The sequence below is a fragment of the Balaenoptera acutorostrata genome, chromosome 10 (genome assembly GCF_949987535.1).
Source record: "Balaenoptera acutorostrata chromosome 10, mBalAcu1.1, whole genome shotgun sequence".
Taxonomy (NCBI): domain Eukaryota; kingdom Metazoa; phylum Chordata; class Mammalia; order Artiodactyla; family Balaenopteridae; genus Balaenoptera; species Balaenoptera acutorostrata.
In genome coordinates this window covers 49,437,315-49,461,923 of record NC_080073.1, presented here as the reverse complement: position 1 = coordinate 49,461,923, position 24,609 = coordinate 49,437,315, and the positions used below count along the sequence as shown (strand labels likewise).

The following is a 24,609-nucleotide window of genomic DNA, read 5'->3' as shown; positions in this document are numbered from 1 at the left end:
GTGGCTGCCTGCCCCGCATTTTCGGGTGTGGGTCTGATGCAGCACAGGGAGAACCGGAGCCCTGCCTAATGCCCTCCAGCCCCCCAAGTGCTGGTCGGTGCATTGGGAACCTTGGCCCCCGTTCCAGTCAGGATGCAAGGGCGTGCACCTGCAGACAGGTTGATAATTTCTCCTATAGCCCTGGTGGCTCCAGTGAGTCTCACTTGGATGAGATCACCCAGGCTAATCCCAGTGAGTTTCCCATAGCGCTGAAATTAACCACTCAGCTCACCTTGGCCTGAGCCATCAGCTTCTACCATGAGATGCGGGCCCGGTAAAGCAGGGGAGGAGGATGGAGCCTTGACAGCAGAGGATGGACCAGGGCCGTGCCTGGGAAGGAGGCCCTCGGTTTGGATGAGGAGATCCTAAAAGGGGAGGAGGAAGATAGCAAGGCTGACTTTCTTTATCAATACTTCCTATTTTGCGTGAAGTCAGTCCTGCTCTGCAGAGGTGAACTATTGTGGAGGGTAAAATTATGATATTAATTCATTTAATCTTGAAACGCAGACAGCCCAGCAGATGCTCTGGAGGTCTTGGCCACACAGCAGAAATGCTCCCAGGGACAAGGCCATCTCTCCCCCAAGAGGGACCACTCCTGGGCCCAGCACAGCCTGACGGATTTACTGCAAAAGCCCTTTTGGTAACAACATGGTAAAACTCAGGGTCGAGAATGGCTGGCTGTGCCCCCTGATGGTGGAGGTTTGCCTCTGTCCCACCTGCTTCCGATTCTTTGGGGGCCTTTGGATGAGACCTCCTCAGCCTCCTGCAACAGAAATAACCCTTTGCTGGAAGATTCGGCATCATACACCAGTTACAAGCACAGACTCTAAAGCCCAAGTGTCAGGGTTCAAACTCCAGCTCACCATTTACTATGTAACTGTGCCTCCATTTCCTTATCTGTAAAATGGGAATGTACATGGCCTTACAGGACTGCAATGACGATTAAATGAATTAATTTTATTTTTAATAGTAATCTTTTATTTATTTATTTATTTATTTATTTATTTATTTATTTATTTATGGCTGTGTTGGGTCTTCGGTTCGTGCGAGGGCTTTCTCTGGTTACGGCAAGTGGGGGCCACTCTTCATCGCGGTGCGCGGGCCTTTCACTATCGCGGCCCCTCCCGTTGCGGGGCACAGGCTCCAGACGCGCAGGCTCAGTAGTTGTGGCTCACGGGACTCGTTGCTCCGCGGCATGTGGGATCTTCCCAGACCAGGGCTCGAACCCGTGTCCTCTGCATTGGCAGGCAGATTCTCAACCACTGCGCCACCAGGGAAGCCCTGAATTAATATTTTGTAAGATGTTATAAACAGCGCCTGGCATCAAAGAAGCACGACAGAAGTGTTTGCTAGGTAAACCATATAATTTTAGCCTCCACTGCTTATTTGTCTACTTTTTCATTCAAATTCCCACTTCTTTTTCCTTTCTTTTTTTCCTCTGCTCCGACTTTGCATTACCCACAGGCATTTTCTAGTTCTCATTAAAGCTAGTCTGTGCTCAAAAATATCATTGATCCTTGTTCTAACTCAGTGCTGCCCAGTGGAGCCTTATGTACTGATGGAAATGTTGTAGATTTGCACGGTCCAATATAATAGCCCTTAGCCATGGATGGTTATTGAACACTTGAAATGTGGCTAGTGCATCTGAGAAGCTGAATTTTTAATTTAATTAGATTTTAATTTAATTAATTTAAAATAAATAGCCATCTGTGGCAATATGGTGCTACCATATTGGACAGCAGAGAAAATCTAACTCATTGGTTCTTTAGTGAGCATGTGTCACTGAGATCAAGTTGGATTTGTCAGTGTTGGGTTCATCTATAAGGTCCTGTGTTTTATTGTTTGCTTATCCTGAACTTGCATGGTTGTTGTCCTATTAGTTTTCCTTCTTTGTTCTCATCACAGTTTTGGTGGTTTGGGGATTTTGATTTCTTACAGGTTCAGCGAAATGAGGACAAATCTACCACCTTGAAACTGGCTGATTTTGGTCTTGCAAAGCATGTGGTGAGACCTATATTTACTGTCTGTGGGACTCCGACTTATGTAGCTCCTGAAATTCTTTCTGAGAAAGGTAAGAGTTACACGTTGCTCTGTGGGACTCCAGCTCACTTACTAACCAAGGTTTAACTTTTAATATTTAAATTTTACATTTTTCAACATGGAGCAGTCAAAAGTCTCAGAGAGTTGGCACTAAGCTTGTACTTGGATGTTAATGGAAATATTTGAAATAGGTCTTCTTGACCAAAGCATGAGAACTTTTTCCTCACCAGGGCTGCCCTTATTACAGAGAAGGGATTGTGGTATATGTGTGTGTGTGTGTGTGTGTGCGTGCGTGCGCACGCACGCATGCACGTGTGTTGGCAGGACAGTGAGATGGAAGATGGTGGAGAATTGGGTGGGGAATGCAAGCAAGCAAGGCCATTTGGCCACTCACCCAAGGTTACCTCTAATGGAGACAATTGGAACAGATCTTATGGTAATTGGCTTAAAAATTCCTTTACCAACCTTGCGTTTAAAGGAAAAGGAGGTCCCGTTTCAAACCCAATGAATAATATTTATTACAGGCCTGTATATTGTATGAGGGTCCAATGGACTATTTTAGTGACACTCTGTAAAGGATATACAAGGAAATCATTATTATTATTATTATATGGCTCCAAGTATGTGAATGCCTATTTAGCCATCCTTGCACTCCAGGAGAAATCAGTTTAGCCACCCTATGATGGCTAAAGATGGGAAGGCTCTGGATGGGTTGTAGGGTTGGGGGTAGGGAGGAGGGAGAGATTTTGTCCCAGCAGCAGAAGCATCAAGGAAGCCAACATGCAGAGACTAGACTATGCATGAGGTTGGGTGGTAGAGACATTGAGAAGACCAGCCTCAGTGGAGCAGCGGGAATTGCAGTTGGATGGGTAGGTTGAGTCTGGATTCCCCACAAGTGAGTCTGGACTCGGTGTGGCCAGCATAGTAGCTGTAGTAACGTGGTGACAGTGGGACAAGAGAGTACTGAGCGACTATAGACATTTTAATGGAGGCATTACTGAGCTGGATAAGAGAGGAATGAAAGCAAATAGTCTACGTGAACTCTGGGAAGTCAGATGGTAGGGCTCGCACCAACTAACACAGGGTGTTGGAAAGGTAAGCTCTTTGGGGAGATGGGGATGGGGTGAGTTAAACTTTGAACACACTGACTCTGTAGAGATATTAAGGTGGATACACAGAGTTGTCTGGTTGGCTGAACGTGTGCTTTTGAGACCCCTCGATACAGAGATGGCAGCCAAAGTGGTGAGATAATGTGTCTCTGCCTCTACTGCACAGGTTATGGGCTGGAGGTGGACATGTGGGCCGCGGGCGTTATCCTCTACATCCTCCTGTGCGGCTTCCCCCCATTCCGCAGCCCAGAGAGGGACCAGGATGAGCTCTTTAACATCATCCAGCTGGGCCACTTCGAGTTCCTGGCTCCTTACTGGGACAACATCTCTGATGGTGAGAACTGAGGCTTCCCAGGCAGGAGGGAAGGGGATGGAGAGCTGGAGCCCCTCTGGGGATCAGGTCAGATGTGTAAAACGCCACCCAGAGAACCCACTCTGGTACCTGGACTGTCAGCATCTTGTGCTTCATCCTTTATTTCCTGCTAGATTGGTGTAGATTTCCATAGCATTCCGAACAAGACTTGCTTTGAGATATAACGAAAGATTCTCACCACCGGTTGTAGTCACCAAATACTTTTCCTGAAGCAAATTAAAGAACCTCAGAGCTGAAAAATAAGCTGAAAAATATCAGAAATGTGTAATCCTCATTTGGAAAGATCAAAGCTATCTCATAGGGAATTCCCTGGCGGTCCAGTGGTTAGGACTCGGCGCTCTCTCTGCCGAGGGCCCAGGTTCAATCCCCGGTCGGGGGACTAAGATCCCACAAGGCTGCAGTGCAGCCAAAAAAAAAAAAAAGAAAAGCCATCTGCCATCTCACATACAGAAGTGTTTGGGAATTGGACAGACTGGAGATGCTTATTTTACCTGTGAATAATCAGGGTCCTATGGAGACATACTTGGGGCACAGGGGCTCTGGAAGGTCAAGGGAGAAGGTCTCAGGTACTTTTTAGTGAAGCAGAAGCATGTGTGGTCCTCCTCCTTTTTGGCCCTTTCAAGTGGAATTTTCCCCCTTGTTTCTACTGATTTGTATGTACTACCCACTGCCCTTGTAAAATTGAGAACTAGATCATTGGGGGTTTTGAGTCTTTGAGTCTTTAGCTGAAAAAGTAGAATAGGAGTGATAACTTTTCCCCAGTTTCCCCTAAACACATCATCTAAGATAAGTTATTCATCTTCCCTTGTCTTCAGCTCTGGCTCCTCATCTGGGGTTGGGGCTTGCCTGAAGGGAAGAGCTTCATTTGTTTGCACTTAAATAAGGTGGGCAGAGGGTAGCTTGCTGCCCGTAGAGTAAGGGTCTTGAGCTGATCAAGGCAGTGGCAATTTGGGAATTGAAGGACTAAAAATCATTTTTAGAAAGTTCTGTGCAACACTGTTCTTAGATTTGGTTATGGTGGCCCCTGCCCTGAGTCCCATGACTTAGAGGGCCTGCTCTGGTTACATCTCTCCCCAGAAGTGAGGAGACTCTGGGGACAAGAGGCTGTGCCCCCCGCCAGAGCCCAGGCTCCCCCTTCTAGACCACTTAACCGGGACCCCAGAATTTCCTGCACAAATGGCCCAAGCCCACTTCCAAGGCTTGTGAGACCTCTTTTCCCAGCCCCTCCCCACAGTGCCCTAGGGTGCCAAGGAGCAGCTGTTTGGGGGGTGTAGGGGGAGCACAGACATATTGGTGGGGTATCCAACTGTCCGCACACAGGCATGTGAGACTGAGAATTCCGTTTAAACCTGGGCTTCTACCCCCTGAGTCCTCCGAGGACCTTGAAGGAGTGATGCTGGGATGGATGGGGAAGGGGTACATTGTGGGCGGAATTTGCCCAGTTTGAACGGGGTGGGGTAGGAGAAATCCTGTGGTCTCCGTGCTCAAGAGGTGGCTGGACAGTGGCCATACAAGCGGGGCAATTGGTGGGTGAACAGCTGACCTTGAACAAGAGGTATCCCCCAATAAAGGTAAATAAACATGGGTATCTCTTTCCCCATGCATTCTTTTTTTTTTTTAATATATACGTTCATGCCTCTATTACATCAGGTTTTTTTTTTTTTTTTTGGCCGTGTTGCACAGCTTGCAGGGACCTTGGTTCCCGGACCAGGGATTGAAACCATGTCCCCCTGCAGTGGAAACACGGAGTCCTAACCACTGGGCCGCCAGGGAATTCCCTCCCGTGTATTCTTGAGTAATTGGTTAAGAGGCTCAGGGAGCCGGCCTGGGAGAGCCAGAGAGCCAGGGAGAAATCTCTTCTCCTCCCCGTCTGCCACCTGACCCACCAGCTGTCACCACATCTCTCTAGAATCAGTCATGGTCTTGGGCAAAAAATGAAATTCATTTTGAATTTGCACTATTTACTACTTAGATCTCTTTGCTCATGTTTTTCAGTTTTGTCAATCTGGAGGTATATTTATCAATTTAGGAAGGAAGATTGGACATATTTTATTTAACAACTTGATAGCTTGATTTACAAATTTTTAAAATATGTAGACTATGCTATGTGGCCTCCATGTGTCCTCTTGGGCTGGGCGGCGCCATGGGTGTTAGTTGCTGGCCTGACCTCATGACTCTATGTCCACATGGTAGCCCTTAGCTGCATGTGGCTATTTGAATATAACTGTAAATTAATTAAAGGTAAATGCAATAAGAATTCAGTTCAGGGAATTCCCTGGTGGTCCAGTGGATAGGACTCTGTGCTCTCACTTCCCAGGACCCGGGTTCAATCCCTGGTCAGGGGACTAAGATCCCGCAAGCCGCTCAGTGCGGCCAAAAAAAAAAAAAAAGTTCAGTTCGTCAGTTGCACCAGCCATATTTCAAATGCTCAGTAGTCCCAAGTGGGTAGCGCAGATATGGAAAGTTTCCATCGTGGCAGAAAGTTCTCTGATCCAGCCATGGTGCTAACAGGAAAGTTTGTGTCCTTATTTCCTATATGGGGAAGGAAAACTCCAAACCACCTGCATCCATCTCATTTTTCCATCTTTCTCTCATTCCAACAGCTGCCAAAGATCTGGTGAGCCGGTTGCTGGTGGTAGACCCCAAAAAGCGCTACACGGCCCACCAGGTCCTTCAGCATCCCTGGATTGAAACTGCTGGAAAGACCAGAAGGGCAAAGCTACAAAAGGAGGGGCCCCCCAGCAGCGAGAACCACTTCCGGAGCCAGCACTCGAGGGCTGCAGAGCAGGCGTCATAGTCACGGCCTCAGCATTCACTCAGCCCTCAGTTCTGCTTGGGGACAGAAAAAAGGATAGATGTCAAGGAGAAAAACAGTGAAAAAGCCTTCCTCCCATAACTGGAGAATCAGGGGAAGGAGAGAAGACACTCAGTATATTTTAAAGCTTATTTTAAAAAATAAACTTGAGTCAATGTTAAATGTTGTAACATATTTTTAGATTTGAAGACTTTAATACATTTTTTGGGGGGTGAGGGGGAGACTTGTTCTCAGTGAGGAAATTTTGGTAATAATGATGTGTTTTGCTTCCTCCTTGTAATCAAGTTCATAGTATACTACATGAGTGGTGCTTACCAGGGTCTAAACTCCCCCTGTGAGATTAATAAGCTGAATCGTGGTCCTTCTGTGTTAATAAAATGTGCTCTGGATGACTGAAGTAACTGTATTCTGATTACTTCTTAATGCTGGTGATGAGAGCCAGGGAGTTATAGTTCAGACATGCCTCCCGAAACCACTGTGACTACGTATAAATGTGCTGATGGACCCTTGATGAACTGGCCAGGTCTGTTTAGGATGTGCTGGTCTTGGTCTCTAGCATTTTAGCCTTACTGAAAATCAGATTTGGTGCAGCCTGAAATGGAAAGAAGAAATCATTGGGGGCTTCCCTGGTGGTGCAGTGGTTGAGAATCTGCCTGCCAATGCAGGGGACACGGGTTCGAGCCCTGGTCTGGGAAGATCCCACATGCCGCGGAGCAACTGGGCCCGTGAGCCACAACCACTGAGCCTGCACGTCTGGAGCTTGTGCTCCGCAACAAGAGAGGCCGCGACAGTGAGAGGCCCACGCACCACGATGAAGAGTGGCCCCCACTTGCCACAACTAGAGGAAGCCCTCGCACAGAAACGAAGACCCAACACAGCCAAAAATAAATAAATAAATAAATAATAATTAAAAAAAAAAAAGAAATCATTGGGAATTCCCCGGCGGTCCAGTGGTTAAGATGCCGTGCTTCCACTGCTGGGGGCACGGGCTCGCCTTCTGGTCAGGGAACTAATATCCTGCATGCTGCGCAGCATGACCAAAAAAAAAAGAAATCATTGATTTATTCCCACCCCTTCAGGACCCATTTAGACTGCGTTTCAGCCGATGATCCCTGAGTCTGAGTCCCGTCTACGTGAAGTTAGGCACTCAGGTGTGACTGTGTTAACATTTTCAGATCACGAGGGAGCCATCTAGTGCATTACTATGTCAGAAATGCAGTCAATGTGTTACACCCGGGCTGGAAGGAGCTCAGAATTTTCAGGCATGTTCCTATCTGCAGGGCAGACTGTGGAGGGCATAGGACATGTTGGTTATTTCACTCCGGACTTCTGTACTAACAGATGACCCTGGGCGTACGTATGAGCTGATAGCAAAACATCATCCTGATATTTCCCAGCTTGACCTTTCTAGGTTATATGTAACCTGGTCAATAGGACACAGAATCAGCCCCAAAGTGCAGGTTTCTCACCCCTCCCATCCCTTCCCTCACAGTGTAGGTGTCATCTCAGTGGAGGAAGTGCATCCGACAGGAAACAGGAACAGTACGAGAGCTTAGTATAAGGAATTGCTGGAACAGGTGTTGGAAAATGCAGAAAGCACACAGGAAGTAATTCAGAGATGGTAACTCCTAGATGAGGAGCCAAGGGAAGAGATTGGGGCAGTTCGAATGTAGAAGTTTGGAGGAGAAACCCTTGCAGCACATTCTGACTGTGCCACCCAGATCCCCCCTCAAGGCTGAAGGGAATGAGCTGCGGGGTGATGCTGGCTGATAGCCCTCAGCGATCACCAGGGACAGGAACTGCCCTTAGCTGGCAGGAGTCACCTCACCCAGGATCACATGCCCCTCCTGGGAATAGGCTGCATGCAATGATGGGTCTATATAGGGCTCGGCCAGACAACACTGAAGGGCCATCCAGCTTCACAGCTCCCCGTGGGGGTTGGCTGAGCCCTTTGCCCAGTCCTGCTGCTTTCCCTTCTCTTCCAGACGTGATGGCCCTGAGATCACTCCCTGATGAAACTTCTGCATGCTAATCTCCATCTCAGAGTTGGCTTCCCAGGGAACAGAGCCTGGGACACCCCCTAGGAACTTAGAACGACTGCAAAGAGGTACCAGCTGGTGCTTTGATCTCAGGGGTCCGAGGAGGGGCACCATGGAGCTGGGACCCAGACACCTGAGGAGGGGGTGCTGTCCGCAGGCAGTACAGTAGGACTCATTCTGGAAATGTGGAAAGAGGCTGGAAGCTGGAACCAGTTGCTACTGGAACATCTTTTGATAGTGTCACCAAAGGCACTAAATCCAAAAGAGAATTTTCAGACCTCATAGGGCATCATTTGATTCTACTGACCTCTCTCTCTTTGAATCATTTCTCCAGTTGGCTTCCATAAGTCATGCATTTTCCTGGTTTTCCCCCTACATCTCTTTTTACACCTTTGGGTCTTCTGAGTAGGTTTAGTCTTCCACTTGTTAAAAGTTGTAGCTCCATTATTAGTCACTAGGGAAATGTAAGTCAAACCCACAATGAAATAGTAGTACACAGCTATTAGAATGGCTAAAATTAATTGGCTAAAGTAAAAAGATTGACACTGCCCTGTATTGGTGAGGATTTGGAGCAACCGGAACTCTTGTATATTGCTGTTGGGGATGTAAAAATGGTATTCCTTTTTTGGAGAGCAATTTGGTAGTTCCTTCAAAAGTTAAACATACACCTACCATATAATCCAGCTATTCCACTCCTAGGTATTTACAAGAGAAATTAGAGCATATGTCCACACACACACACTGTACACAGATATTCACAGGCGCTCTATTTGTAGTAGCCTCAAAGTGGAAACAAACTGAATGTCCCTAAATTGGTGAGTGTATAAAAAAATTGTGGTAGGTCCATCCAATGAATACTCTTCAGCAATAAAAAGGAATGACCTGCTGATACATGCAACAGAATGGACAAAACTCAAAATAATTAGGCTAAGTGAAAGTGTAATTGGGAAGAACCTTTGTATCCTATTACAAGGTAATCACGAAAGGGATGTTGCCTGTAAGTTTAAATTATACATAATGGCCCATCTCTGGGAACCCTGCCTCCCAGGTAATGAGTGTTAAGCTAAAATACCCTTGTTTAACTCGCAGAAAACATCCTGACCAGGCCCACCTGTGAATGACCGCAGGGAGGAAGAAATTAACACATCCCCTCCGGAGGCTGACGGGAACCAGGAAATGTTTAACTTTACTCCCTCCCCTTTTAGTATAAAAGAAGCTTGAATTCTAACTCAGGCGAGATGGTTCTTGGGGGTATGAGTCCGCTCTCTTCTTGGTCTGCTGGCTTTCCTAATACAGGCACTATTCCTTGCCCCAATAACTCGTCTCTTGATTTATTGGCCTGTCGTGCAGCGAGCAGTACAAGCTTGGACTCAGTAACAAATTTTGGCCAGCCAGCCAGCCAGGAGCCTTTCTACTCGTGGCCAGCTGGCCCTGGTGGGGAAATTTTCAGGTAAGGCCCTAGCAGCCACTGGGACCACTTGTCCTGAGGATTTTCCCTTCACAATTCTCCAAAGCATTACCGGCTGTCCCAGCTCTTGCCAGCTGGGGCAAGGAATCCACATTTGGTAGCTGATGGGCTTGATACAGCAGGGTAAGTCATGCTGGTGTATACAGCCGGGAACTTTATTTCCTCTCCGTTTGGAGCTTTTTCTCCAGAAGAAGCCAATTTGTTCATGTACCTTGTTGGAGAGAGGAAAGAGTTATTGGACTTTTACCCAATTTGTGAACTTGTTCGTTTGTTTCTTTGGATGCTAGCATTTGTATGTGCCGTTTGTGTTTTATTTGTCTTGAAAAACAAGGAATGTTTCAACTATCCCTAAAGAAAGTCCTCTGAGGCGCTTTTTGGATAAGTGATCTGATTACAGCTATGAACCCATGGGTGAGAGGAAGATGATACTTTATATCATTGTAACCATGTGTGGCCATAGTACCTGTTAGGATCTCCACAAGGGATTTAGGCAGGGTTACCTTGGGACCCTATGCACCATGTACCCTTGCTGTGTTAATTACGTTGTTCATGGTCTCCTGTGTGATCGGCATATGTAAAACCCAAGACCAAACTTGAGGGTTCATTTAGGATTTTGTTTGTCCTTCTGGTTTTTTGTTTCATTTTGTTTGGTACTGTTTCTCCATTTACAGCCAAATCAGCTTTGTGATATTTTAAACTTCTACTGATGTCAAATGGAGGAAAGAAACAGACAAAAAAACCAAAAACCTGTCTGTTCTTGTCCAAGAATGGGACATTCCCAGGAAGAAGAGAAAGGTTCTACTTGGTTCCTAAAGTCACCAAATGCTACAAATAGAAATAGAAGTATCTTTTCCATAAATATTAGTAAAAAGGGTTTGCCATCTGAACAGGTGACCTTGATTTGTCCCATCTGCCAGAAACCCTGTTTGAATCCAACCTCTTTTGTAACTGGGTGGGTTTTACGTTGCTGCACCTGATTCATGGCTGACATTTTGGAATGGGAATTGAGAGGTACCTGTGTCTGAGTTTGTATGTGAGTTATAGATGTGTGACATTGCCAAAATTGATTTTTGGGGGGGCTCTATTTGATTGGCTTGAAGGAAATTATGTGCTTATATTCATACTCAAACATGGAAGAGATGGACCAGAATGACTTTTGGGTTCATGTGATCTAGGAAATATTCAGTATTGCTTTAATATCTGGAGTTAAAGTTAGCTGAAACTTGTTGGTTTAATACAGATATGTCTTTAGAGTTATCAACATTAAGTATCATACTTTCATTGTACCTAAGTTTACTAGGCCCGAGGGAGGCCTAGGGGCCTAGTTTACTAGGGGAGGGAGTAAAGTTAAACAAAATCAAAGACCTTTATTATTCCTGTTAAAAAGTCTGTCAGCAAGGAAAATAACAATATGAAAATATTTTTTAAAAATATTTATTTATTTATTTTGGCCGCACTGGGTCTTAGTTGCAGCATGTGGGATCTTCATTGCAGCATATTTAGTTGTGACATACAGATTTCTTAGTTGCAGCATGCATGTGGGATCTAGTTCCCTGACCAAGGATCCAACCCGGGCCCCCTGCGTTGGGAGCATGGAGTCTTACCCTCTGGACCACCAGGGAAGTCCCATGACAAAGACTTTAAGTAAATAAAATAGAGGTAAATGAGGTAAGAGTTTTAAGTAAACTCTATAGGAATAATTATGTTTTGGGAATGTCTATCTAAAATAGTCTCTCTAGATTTTCATAACTTTAAACTAAGCTAAATGAAGAGAATTCATTGACTATCTGGGTCATTTCAAATAGGATAAAATATTGGAACATTACTTGCTGGGCAGGTCTAAGTTTACCTACCTTTGCCTTCTCAGGAGAGGAAGACTAAAGCGTAAGCTTGTTAGTCAAGAAATGCAGGTATGATAAACAGTTTACAATTGCTTGCTTCTTGATTTTCACTAGAGATTAAGGTTTGAAGGTTAAGAATTATGAGGGAAACATTTCAGTATGCAAAAATGTAGGATGTCTGTTTTCAGCAAAGAGCATGAGGAATGAAAATGCATTTTGTTAAAGGGAAAAACGTGGTTTTGTCCTAGAGCTGGTTATTTCTGAATGGAAAAGAAAGTGAGGGGCAGATTAATATGGACACAGAAAATTGTGGAAGGTTTGTGGAGGAGGAACACTGAAAGAGTCTTGTGCATGGTTGGGATTGGCTAAGATGAGATTGAACTTAATTAAGAAAATGAATTTTAAAGGTAAAGTACAGAACCTTAATTTGGTTCTCTAAGAAGACAAAGTTTTCTTGAAATATTGAACTGTGTTTGGTAATTAAGTTTCTTTAAGTGATCTGTATTTGTCATTGATCTTTTATCACTGGTTAAAGCTTTTTGATATTTCTGACAAACTTCCCAAAGATCAAACTCTAAATGAAGTTCATTTGACCTCTAGCTAATATTGAGGCTTTTCAAAGGGTCCCTGGAAGCCCTCAAATTATTTGTGTTCTCTCCATCTCAGAAATAGTAAACTAATTAGGCTTATTTGGTATGTTGAATTACATGGGAAGCATTGTCAAATAAGTGGTGGTAAAATTTCTTAGATTGTATCACATGGGTAAATGTTATTAATATACACATTTTAGAAATTATATGGAACTCCTAAAATTCTTGCATATCTTGGTAAATGATATCAGTCATAATTTTAGTAAGTATCTTAAATTGTTGTGTCACAGCAGTAATCAAGCACAATTACAGTGTAATGCCAGTGGGTTGATGCCAAAGCAAAAAGGCGTCCTTTTTTTGACAACATTTCTAGTTTGTTTCTTTTTTAATTAATTAATTAATTTATTTATTTTTGACTGTGTTGAGTCTTTGCTGCCTCACCAAGGCTTTCTCCACTTGCAGTGAGCGGGGGCTACTCTTTGGTGTGGTGCGCAGGCTTCTCTTGCAGTGGCTTCTCTTGTTGTGGAGCACAAGCTCTAGGCGTGTGGGCTTCAGTAGCTGTGGCATGTGCGCTCAGTAGTTGTGGCTCGTGGGCTCTAGAGTGCAGGCTCAGTAGCTGTGGCACACGGGCTTAGTTGCTCCGCGGCATGTGGGAATCTTCCCGGACTAGGGCTTGAACCCATGTCCCTTGCACTGGCAGGCGGATTCTTAACCACTGCGCCACCAGGGAAGTCCCTCTAGTTTTTTTTTTTTAATGGATTCTAATTTCTTTATAAATCTAGATTATGGAACAATGATTGTTGTTAACAATATTAATTCCAAAAGGCATCCTTTTAACGGTTAGAGATGATCAATTGCTATTTATGGTTTTACAGTGACTTTTGAATGACTATAGCTATTTTGTGAAGAAGAAGGGAAGAAAGACGAAATCTTTTATGTGCAAGCATTTGTACTATTATCAGAGAAAATAAGAAAAGGAAGGGAATGAGAGTGAGATTATGTTGCTTCAAACCTTCACTCCTCCAGGTGAGCTGGCTCTCCCAGCTGCTCTGGCCGCCATACCAATATATCTACCCCTTCATCACCTTCTGTTCCTATTCAGCCCCAATTCCTGACACTGGGGCTCAGGACTGTCCCTGCTTATATGGATCAATTAGAAAATCTTGTGTTAGTTTCTGGGGCACAGGGACTTGGTCTGGTATTGCCATCTAAGACCAGACAGGGCACCCAGCTTGGGCTGAGAGCCACTCCCAGGGCAGGGAAATTTCCCTTCCCCCATTAACAAACAGGGAACCTAAATGCAAATGATCAGCCAGCTGGGTTTCTCAGACTTGTTTAATTTGAAAGATCACGACGCTCCTTATAGGGAGGATCCTCTACACCTGAAGCCCACTTGGCAGCACCCAAATCTGAACCAAATTGGGACCCCAATGAGGGAGGAATGCCCTTATTAGAGCATGACTTATGAGTGCACCTTGGCCGGGCTTTGAAAAGGGGAACCAAAGCAAGAGTTTGAACAAAATTCAAGAAATTCAACAAAAAACCAAATGAAGACCCCTCTGAATTTTTGTAAAGGATTTATCGTGCCTACAGACATCAACCTAATGCAGATCCCAAGGCCCCTGAAAATATTAGAGAGGTTAAATTTGACCTTTTGGGGGCAAAGTGCCTCAGATATCAGGAGAAAGTTGCAAAATTTAGATGGTGCATTTGGAATGAAGCCCTCTCAATTGGTAGATGTTTCTTTTAAAGTGTTCAACAGAGAACAACAACAGAAGAAAGAAGATGCAAAACAAAAACGCCAATTTTCTGGCAGCAGCATTGGATTCCCGGAAGGTGAGTAACTCAAAGAGAGGTAAGTCCCCGTTGGGGAAGGAACAATGCATGCACTTACTGTAAGGAGGAAGAACATTGGAAAACAGATTGCCCTAAAACAGCAAAACAACAAAAGACGAGAGCCTCTCATATGGTAGAAAGAGAAGAACACTGAATGAAGAGGCCCAGGGGCTCCCTTGGACTTGAGGTGACTAATTCCTCGCAGAAGCCCCAGGTGAAATTGTCAGTGGGAATGAGCTGATTAACTTTCTGATAGACCTCACCGTGAAGTTTTTCACCAGAACAGCCTGACCTCAGAGTCCCACCAGAACACTCTTGAAGCCTACAGATGGCATCCATGAAAACCCCAGGAAAGGAGACAGAGCTCTTTCCCCCAAGGTCTGCAAAAACGTGTTAGTTTCATGTGTCCAGCAAAGTGATTCAGTTATACATACATATATTTTTTCATGTTCTTTTCCATTATAGGTTATTACAAGATATTGAATATAGTCCCCTGTGCTATACAGTAGGACCTCATTGTTTATCTATTTTATATATAGTAGTTTGTATCTGTTTATCCCAAACTCCTAATTTATCCCTCCTTCCCCCTTCCCCTTTGGTAACCATGTCTGTGAGTCTGCTTCTGTTTTGTAAATTAGTTCATTTGTATCAATTTTTAGATTCCACTTATGAGTAGTATCATATGATATTTGTCTTTCCCTTTCTGACTTACTTCACTTAGTATGATCATCTCTAGTTCCATCCATGTTGCCGCAAATGGCATTATTTCGTTCTTCATTATGGCTGAGTAATATTCCATTGTATATATAGACCACATCCTCTTTATCCATTCACCTACCAACGGACACTTAGGTTTCTTCCACGTCTTGCCTATAGTAAATAGTGCTGCTGTGAACATTGGGGTGCAAGAAAATCTTTCAAAGGAGAAAGTGGGTCCTATTCAGCCCTCTTCCGAGATTGCAACTATAGTGAATGTTCCAAAAAGCAAATCAAGTCATATGATTAGGCTTAAAAACCTTAAGTGAATTACCACTGCCTCCAGGAAAAGTCCAAGGCAATTGTCAGGGCTTATAAAGCCTTTCATGGATTGACCTCTGCTCACCTCATGCCAGGCCCTTCCCTGCTGAAGCATTTGCTGCTCCCCAAACATGCGGTGCTCTGTCTTCACACTGAGTCTTTATGCTCTTCTTCCTTTGCCTGGAACACTTTTCTTCCCCCTTTCTTCTGGAAACTTCGCATCAGTGATTCAGGTCTTGGCTGAGATGAGACATCCTCTTCGAAGTCTTCCCCAGGAATTCCCAGGCAGTCCAGTGGCTAAGACTCGGCCCTTTCACTCTTACTTACACTGCTGCGGGCCTGGATTTGATCCCTGGTCAGGGAACTAAGATCCCACAAGCTGCATGGCACAGCCCAGAAAAAGAAGTCTTCCCAATTCTGAGCTCCCCGAGCCCCTTGAGCTTCCCCCCGTGCTACAGTCTCACCAGTGTGGTAGATGCTACCTGTTTACCTTCTGTTTAATCCAACAGAGTACGAGTCTGTTGAAGGCAGGCAATGTCTCTCCTTCATTAGAACCTGAAAAAACTGTAACAGATATTTTTGAATGAATGAAAAAATAAAACTCAGCTTGGGACACGTTGAGTGGAGGTGTTTATGCAACACAGAAGGCAAAGGCATCGGGTTGAACAGTGATGTGCTGATAAGTGGTTATCTGCTGACTCTTGACAAAGCCCTGGTTGGTAGCCTTTGTGGAATGCCATGGTGTAAATTGCGTTTCAGTTTCCATGTGGCTGATTTCAAGCTCCCAATGTGACATTGCAAAATAGAGTTGGGAAGAGATGTGTACCATTGGCTCTCGTGAGTTGCCATGACAGGGCTCCAGTGCACTGCTGCCTGTGGGCAGGTGGGTGTGGGGAGTGGGATGTAGGCTGGAGAGATGGATTTGGTGACCATCTGTGGAGTGATGGTCATTGGAGCCGGGGAGCACCAAGATGACCCACAGAGTTGGCTCGGGGTCAAAAGAAGAAAAGAAAGATAGATTCTGAGGCGACACCAGCATTGACGTGGCCTGTAGAAAAAGAAACCTCTTTGAAGAAAGAGGCAGGAAGACCTGAAAGAGAAAATCAGTAGAACCGGGTCAGTATTGTGTCATGGAAGCCAGGCAATGGGAACCAAGGAGTAGAAATTCTCAAGATCCCCACTGGCAAATAAAGGAGAGTGATTCAGTAATGGGAGTGCTACAAAATGTGTGTTGCATCTCAGAGTTAGCAGGTTGGTGTTATTGAACCAGCGTTGTGAGGATAGCAGCCAGATTTGGAGAGGAAAATATTTGAAAAGAGTGTATGTGGCCAGCGAGGCTGGCATTTTGGGTGTTACATTAGTTATTGATATTTATTATTTCATAACAAATTACAACTTAATGTTTATTGTTGTTTTAAACTGCTATCTCATACCCACTGTGGGTCAGTGTTTCAGGAACAGCATAGCTGGGTAGTTCAGACTGGGGTCTCTCATGAGGTTGTACTTAAGATGCTGGCTGGTGCTGCTGTCATCTGAAGGTTTGACCAGAACTAGAGGACATGTTTCCAAGATGGCACACTCATGGGATTGGCAAGTCAGTCCTGGCTGTTGGCAGGAGGCCTCAGTTCTTCCCCCATAAGGAACTCTCCATAGGGCTGCTTGAATGTCCCAACAGTATAGCAGCTAGTTTCCTCCAGAGTGGGTGATCGGAGAAGGGAATGGCAGAAGATGCAATGTCTTTGACATAGCCTCAGAAGACATTTGCCATCACTACTGCAGTATCCTATTGATCACACAAACCAGCCCTGATTCAGTGGAAGGAGTGACACAAGGGCACAGTTACCAGGAGGAGAGTTCATTGGGGACCATCTTGGAGGCTGGCTACCACAGCATGGGACCAGGCAAGCCAGGGTTGTGAGGCCTGGTGGGATTAATTGGCCTCAGGGTTGTAAGAAGAACTCTGATATAAATCTGCTTCATGGAATCACAGGTGTATTTGGGTTCCCTGATAGTTATTAGGCCCTCAGCGTGAGTACATCTTCCTGTAGACTTGAGGCTGGTCCCCCAGCAATGTGGAGAATTTTTTTCTGTGAGGACCACAAACCAGCAGAGGCTGAGGCCTAACATGAAGGCCCTTGGCTGAGTCTTTTTCAAACACACAGCCCTCTCTGGGAAGGTACACAATGGCTGGACCTAGAAATCTGTGTATCAAGATAAAAGTAGCATAAGTATCAGAATGTACGGAGTGTGTTTACCCTGATTCAGTGTTGTGTTTACCCTGATTTATGTAATCTTAATGATCAAGTTTTACCTCTTTCTACCTCTTAAGATTTCAATTTTTTTAGTAGCAAAATATACGATTTGGGGGAAATGTTTTGACTTTGCAAGTTTGTGTGTCATAAATCTACAAGGGCTTATCATGTAAGCACAACACCTCCTATAATGTCTGAAGATCTGAATCAAATCTGTGGAAACAACCAGAATTTTCTATTCAGTCACCTTTGCGGGTGAATTCTCTGCTGCCATCTTGTGGCCACTTAGAATAATAACAACTAGAGCGTTGCCTTTGGTCCAGTGAATCATCCACCAGACAATGTCCAGAATTCCTCCTCCCATGTCCCACCCAAATGTCCTCTATTCTGGGTGAATACTTCCCATGCAGGGTGCCAATTTGCAAAGCAGTCTATACCTATGTTGTAAAGCTTTGACTATTAGAAAGTGCTTTCTGACACTCATCCAAATTCTGCCTGGGTCTAATTTCTATCCAAGCTGTCCTTTTTCTACTACTGTATTTAATTTTTAAATATTTGAAGGCATCTGCTCATCATATTTCCACACAATTTTTTTCCTAGACTAAATATTTCAGCTCCTTCATCATCTCCTTATGTGATACGTTTTCCAGAGCTCCTGTCATCCTGTACTTCTCTCTCAGGTCAGGTTCCCTAGTAGCAGATATGAGGCAGGGATTCTAATGCAAGGGATTTACTGGGGGAGTGTCCTCAGGGCCCACTTGTATGGGCTTGAAGCAGGATGGGGGAGGGGGAAAAAGAAAAATGGAAGAGAAGATATTACCAGCTCATTCCCAATGATCAGTGTCTTGTGAGTCTTTAATCATGGCTGTCCTTCCAAGTGTATGTCAATTGTTCTGTATGCATAATTTTCATAATTTCTTTGAAATAATGATCTAGTAATATCTTAAGAACTCATTGTTCCTTTTATGTCACCTGCCTTAGTTTGGGTTTGCTCAAAAAGCAGGGACTCAGGAGCTAGCAGTCTTTTAGGGAGGTGATCGGGGAGCAGAAGTGAAGGAGTGGAGACAGCAAGACAAGGAAAGGAGAAAAACTAAGACAGGAAGAATACAATGGAACACTACTCAGCCATAAAAAAGAAGGAAATTTTGCCATTTGCAGCAACATGGATGGACTTGGAGGGTATTATGCTAAGAGAAATAAGTCAGACAGAAAGACAAATACTGTATGATATCACTTATATGTGGAATGTAAAAAATACAACAAATTAGAGAATATAACAAAAAAAAAAAAGAAGCAGACTCACAGATATAGAGAACAAATTAGTGGTTACCAGTGGGAAGAGAGAAGCAGGTCAGGGATTAAGAGGTACAAACAATGAGGTATAAAATAAGCTATAAGATATATTGTACAACACAGGGAATATAGCCAGTATTTTGTAATAATTATAAATGGAGTATAATCTTTAAAAACTGTGAATCACTATATTGTACATTTGTAACTTATAAAATATTGTAAACCAACTATACTTCAATTCAAAAAATTTTTAAAAAGGGAATTCCCTGGCAGTCAGTGGTTAGGACTGTGAGCTTTCACTGCCATGGGCACGGGTTTGATCCCTGGTTGGGGATCCCACATGCCGTGAGGCGAGGCGAGGCCAAAAAAAAAAAACCAAAAAACAAAACTAAGACAGGAACATCAGCAGTGAATGTATAATCAAGAACTTCATTTTATTTTGGCTGCACTGTGCTGCTTGTGGGATCCCGAACTGGGATTGAACCCGGGCCCTTGGCAGTGAGAGTGGGGAGTCCTAACCACTGGACCGCCAGGGAATTCCCCAAGAATTTTATTTTTGGATACACTAAATTTGAAATGATTATTTAGACATCCAATGAAGAAGTTAAGCAGGCACTTGGCAAGAAAAAAAAAAAAGAAGAAGAAAAGTCTGATTATTCACAGTCAATAAATTCGAGCTGATCACTGGTTAGTTTCTCCAGCAACAAGTCTCTCTTCTGACATAATGTCTGTCACCTCCCAGGCTTTCTTTTCCCTGGCAATCGATATTAGTTAACTGGAGACGGAGCATTATGTAAGACTCTATTTAGAGTTATTCAAAAGATAAACAGCTAGCCTTTACTGTTGGTGGCAGCTGCTTTCCAGATGCCAAAATCACCCCTAAGTTCTTTTATTACATTAAAAATGGCCCAGATGCTGCTTTCCACAAACTCCATCCTTATGTCTTCTTGGGTGTTTTTCAATGTGTTCGTCCACAGAGTAGAAGGCATTACCACGCTCATTTATTTTTCATGGAGTGTCGTAACAGGAATCCTGGATTCGACAAGTGAAGCTGGAAGCCATGTTAATAATGTATGTTAAGTACAGCTGATCAGCACTCCTGTCATCGTAACATCACTGAGAGCATCAGAGCAAAGAGGCACACATGTGGCAATGTGGTCACGTACTGTATCCCTTCTGCCACAAGATCCGTAATGAAGTGACTAGAGGTGAATCTTTAGCTTTCAGCCTAAGTTAGTTGTTCTCCAGCGTTAGTGAGCCATCCCAGGGTGAATCTAACTCAGTGGGTCTCCATCTATCCCTCCCTCTCTTCCTTCCAACAAATATCTCTTAAGCTCCTGCCATGTATCGGACAATGCCTTAGGCCTAGGAATCTGCATGTAACAAGCTCTGTAAATGATCTTCACATAGGTGGTTCACGGAACACATTGTAGGAGAAGCTGGCCTAAAGAAACTTGTAATTGGTACTGTGGTTGTCTCTCTAGCACCCATTTTATCCAGCCCCCCACCCCCTCACACAGATGTATGTTGTGTTTAGGTGGCTCTGTTCTCAGCCATGTGCTTCAGGAGAGGCTGACCAAAGAGGCATACATATCATCGATGAAGATAGTCAATAAACAACGTGTAATAGGAATAGAAAAGAGTTTCCTGGGCTTCCCTGGTGGCGCAGTGGTTGAGAATCTGCCTGCCAATGCAGGGGACGCCGGTTCGAGCCCTGGTCTGGGAGGATCCCACATGCCCTGGAGCAACTGGGCCCGTGAGCCACAACTACTGAGCCTGCGCGTCTGGAGCCTGTGCTCCGCAACAAGAGAGGCTGTGACAGTGAAAGGCCCGCGCACCGCGATGAAGAGTGGCCCCCACTTGCCGCAACTAGAGAAAGCCCTCGCACAGAAACAAAGACCCAACACAGCCATAAATAAATAAATAAATAAATAAAATTAAAAAAAAAAAATCTGCATGACTCCAAAAACCAGGTTCTTAAAAAAAAAAAAGAAAGAAAGAAAATGGGGTTAGGGGGAGGAAGAACTTTTGAGAACTTTTGTATGTTTGCTTTTCTATTCCAAGCAACATTTATTAAGGGTAGTGAATAGCTAGGTGTGGCAGGGCCAGGGGCTGCCCTCTGTTGCCAAACCTCAGGCTGTGTACAGGGATATATATACAGGCAGAGGGGCTGGATGTAGGGAGAGCACCATGCAGGGGTGGCACACTGGTCTCAGATAGGCGAACTCTATTTGACTTGCTCAAGGCACATCAGGGAACATACTGGAAACCACGAGGCAACGGCAGCCCACTGGTGTCACGAGCCCTCACCAACCATCACTCTAACAGTGTTTTCCTTTGCGGTCCAATGTCCTCCACCCTAGGGATTGTGAGCAAGTTTTAGGAATAGAGAAAAAGGCCAGTTCCAGAGGACAAACCATCTCTCTGCACATGAGTGATTCTCTCTGGTGGTTGTCAGTTAAGTCACAGATAAGTCAGTGTTATTGGGCAGTTGCTGGGTGGGGGTCAGAGGAGTTGTCCCCAACAGAAACCTCTTCATCTGGGAACAGGTTGGGGACAACTTTTTTTGGCCACTTCCATGATCGGTCTTGGTTAGGCCAGCTGCTGAGTTGTCACAATTGGTGACACTGAATGCCAACATTTTCACAGTCATCCCACACAGCTGAGCTACATCTCACCCTGGCATCTGTCCCTTGGCCCTGGGAGGACAGGCAATTCTTTCATATATAACGGGAAAAGATTCAAGAGAGACACTGTCTTTCTCTCAAAGACTGTTCGAGTAGGGGGCCATTGCACCCTGAATAATGCCCTTTCAAAGGGAGAAAGAATTGGATTCTAGAATCACACACTTCTGGGACATTTAGAGAGGGCAGTTTACTGAGTATGATTTTTGCAAGATGATTGTGTAATGAAATGTAAGCCTCAAAGTCTGAGAGAAAGAAAATGCATTTATTCAGAATATCTCATGAGTGTTTGTATATGTATGTTGAAACCCATCACCCTTCAAGTGTCCTATGATCAAGACAGGGGATGAGAATTATACTGTATCTGGAAGTGCAGACAATGTTGAGGCTGAGAATGCAAGGCAGGTGGGGATTCCACACCTGGGTGTCCCTTTGGGGAGCTGTGGAACTGGTGTGCCAGGGGTGGTCTGAGGTGAGAGCTCTCCCCAGGGAAGGAATGCTTCTCTGCCTTTCAGCCTTTTACAAGCTGACGATGCAGCTTGGCCTGGAGGTGCAGTGGGTGGAGGTTTTGACTGAGTCTAGAGGCCCCTGGTGTCTGCCCAGTGTGAGGGGAGGTTGACCCAGCACCTCCTGGCTGCCGTCGGAACTGTGGAGGGTAGCTGGTGGGTAATGACCCCTGATAGAAGGTGGACACACATGCTCTTTCTCTTCTGAAGGTCTAAATGGTGCAGCCGCGGGCATCCCGAACCCTCACAAATGTGTTCCACCTTTCCTTTTTTCTCTGGGTTGAAAAGTCAAGCCTGTTTCTTTGAATTATGCCTCATTCACTTTCATTTTCTTCATCTATTCCTAAAGGAGCCTAGTGCCTGGAACCCCTGGTTAAACTAAAGATCCTTAGCTTACATGTTGAAAACAAATCTCCATGGTTAAGAAAATGTCAGTAAAAAGTCTTTATTTTTTAGCTCTAATTTTCTTAAATTAGAAGTATGATCCTTGGACTTCCCTGGTGGCACAGTGGTTAAGAATCTGCCTGCCAATGCAGGGGACACGGGTTCGAGCCCTGGTCCAGGAAGATCCCACATGCCGCGGAGCAACTAAGCCCGTGTGCCGCAACTGAGCCTGAGTGCGCTCTAAAGCCCGCGAACCACAACTACTGAGCCGGCATGCCACAACTACTGAAGCCCGTGCGCCTAGAGCCCGTGCTCCGCAAAGAAGAGAAGCCACTGCAATGAGAAGCCCGCACACTGCAACGAAGAGTAGCCCCCGCTCACCGCAACTAAAGAAAGCCCGCGCGCAGCAACGAAGACCCAACGCAGCCAAAAATAAATTAAAAAGAAAAAAAAAAGATCCTTTCAGGATTATCGATGACAGAAAAAGACTTAGTGTTTAGAATGTCCTCTCTTTCTCCAAAGGAGGCAGTGCCTAGTAACCACTTTTTTTGGCTAAGTGCAAAATCAACTTCCTGTCACAATTGCCTCTCCTGTCCAGGACAGACTTAAGTGATAGATGTGGGGATGGAAGACTGGTGAAGTGGGGCAGGGGAAGCGCTGCTTCAGGAAAGGAGAGACAGATTGCCAGAGGCCTTGGAGCTGGTGGAGGAGGGTGGGGTCAAACAAGGCTGAGGTCCACATGGGGAGATTAAGACACTGACCACAGAGCTGCAGGTAGGGTGGTTGGAGGAGAAAAGAGATGCTTAATAAGATTATTTGGAGTGAAATACTGTGCACTAGACAATGTAAACCATGACTTTTGTTCCTCCTAGAAAATCTAGACTAGAAATTCTAGATTCTGGAGTAAAATATCCACATCTTTGGTGCTGGGTGTTGTATATATTTTACATCTTAAATATTCAAAGCATGAAGAAACACACAAAGCAAAAAGCGATATTTGCACTTCCCCTGTTTTAATTAATCCCAGTGTTCAGAGTTCACCTATCCAAAGCTAATAGTTTGATGTGTATCCTTCAATAGTTTTCCTAAGCATTTATGGACATGTACATGATTGATTAATAATTTGGCTCAAAAAAAAATGAGATTGATGGAGAGAAGGGAACCCTCTTGCACTATTGGTGGGAATGTAAATTGATATAGCCACTATGGAGAACAGTATGGAGGTTCCTTAAAAAACTAAAAATAGAACTGCCATATGACCCAGCAATCCCACTACTGGGCATATACCCTGAGAAATCCATAATTCAAAAAGAGTCATGTACCACAATGTTCATTGCAGCTCTATTTACAATAGCCAGGACATGGAAGCAACCTCAGTGTCCATCGACAGATGAATGGATAAAGAAGATGTGGCACATATATACAATGGAATATTACTCAGCCATAAAAAGAAACGAAATTGAGTTATTTGTAGTGAGGTGGATAGACCTAGAGTCTGTTATACAGAGTGAAGTAAGTCAGAAAGAGAAAAACAAATACCGTATGCTAACACATATATATGGAATCTAAAAAACAAACAAAAAAATGGTCATGAAGAACCTAGGGGCAAGACAGGAATAAAGACGCAGACCTACTAGAGAATGGACTTGAGGATACAGGGAGGGGGAATGGTAAGCTGGGACAAAGTGAGAGAGTGGCATGGACATATATACACTACCAAATGTAAAATAGCTAGCTAGTAGGAAGCAGCCGCATAGCACAGGGAGATCAGCTCAGTGCTTTGTGACCACCTAGAGGGGTGGGATAAGGAGGGTGGGAGGGAGGGAGATGCAAGAGGGAAGAGATATGGGGATATGTGTATATGTATAACTGATTCACTTTGTTATAAAGCAGAAACTAACACAGCATTGTAAAGCAATTATACTCTAATTAAGATGTTAAAAAAAATGAGATTGAAAACAATTTCTCTTCAAAATTTCGAAGGTATTGCTCCATTGACTACTTTTTTTTTTTGCATGTTAAAATTAATTTTTGAATAGTAAATACATGCGTGGGGGATGAATTTGAAAGATAAAAAAGGATACCACTAATACTTCCAGCTGCCTTGTTTTCTTCACTGGTGGCAACAACTGTCACTGGTTTCTTATGTGTATTTCCAGATATATTCTGTAATATCCATGTGTTTACAAATATACATACACACATATGTTGAACCATATTAAATTGCCATTTTTGAAGTTAAAAATCAGCAACTTCACGCAATTTAACCTAACACAGATATATATGAATATAATTTTTAATCACACTAATGATAGTGTGCTGT

General features: G+C 44.3%; 1 protein-coding gene across 1 annotated transcript in view; it reads left to right on the top strand.

The window, feature by feature from the left end:
• The window catches only part of DCLK3 (doublecortin like kinase 3), a 32,925-nt gene extending 26,232 nt beyond the window's left edge, over window positions 1-6,693 (top strand). The window contains exons 3-5 of the mRNA XM_057555762.1: window positions 1,978-2,110; window positions 3,355-3,522; window positions 6,165-6,693. Of these exons, the coding sequence (XP_057411745.1) occupies window positions 1,978-2,110; window positions 3,355-3,522; window positions 6,165-6,358 (495 nt within the window). The 3' untranslated portion in view covers window positions 6,359-6,693. The remainder of the gene's footprint in view (window positions 1-1,977; window positions 2,111-3,354; window positions 3,523-6,164) is intronic.
• The last annotated feature ends 17,916 nt before the right edge of the window (window positions 6,694-24,609 follow it).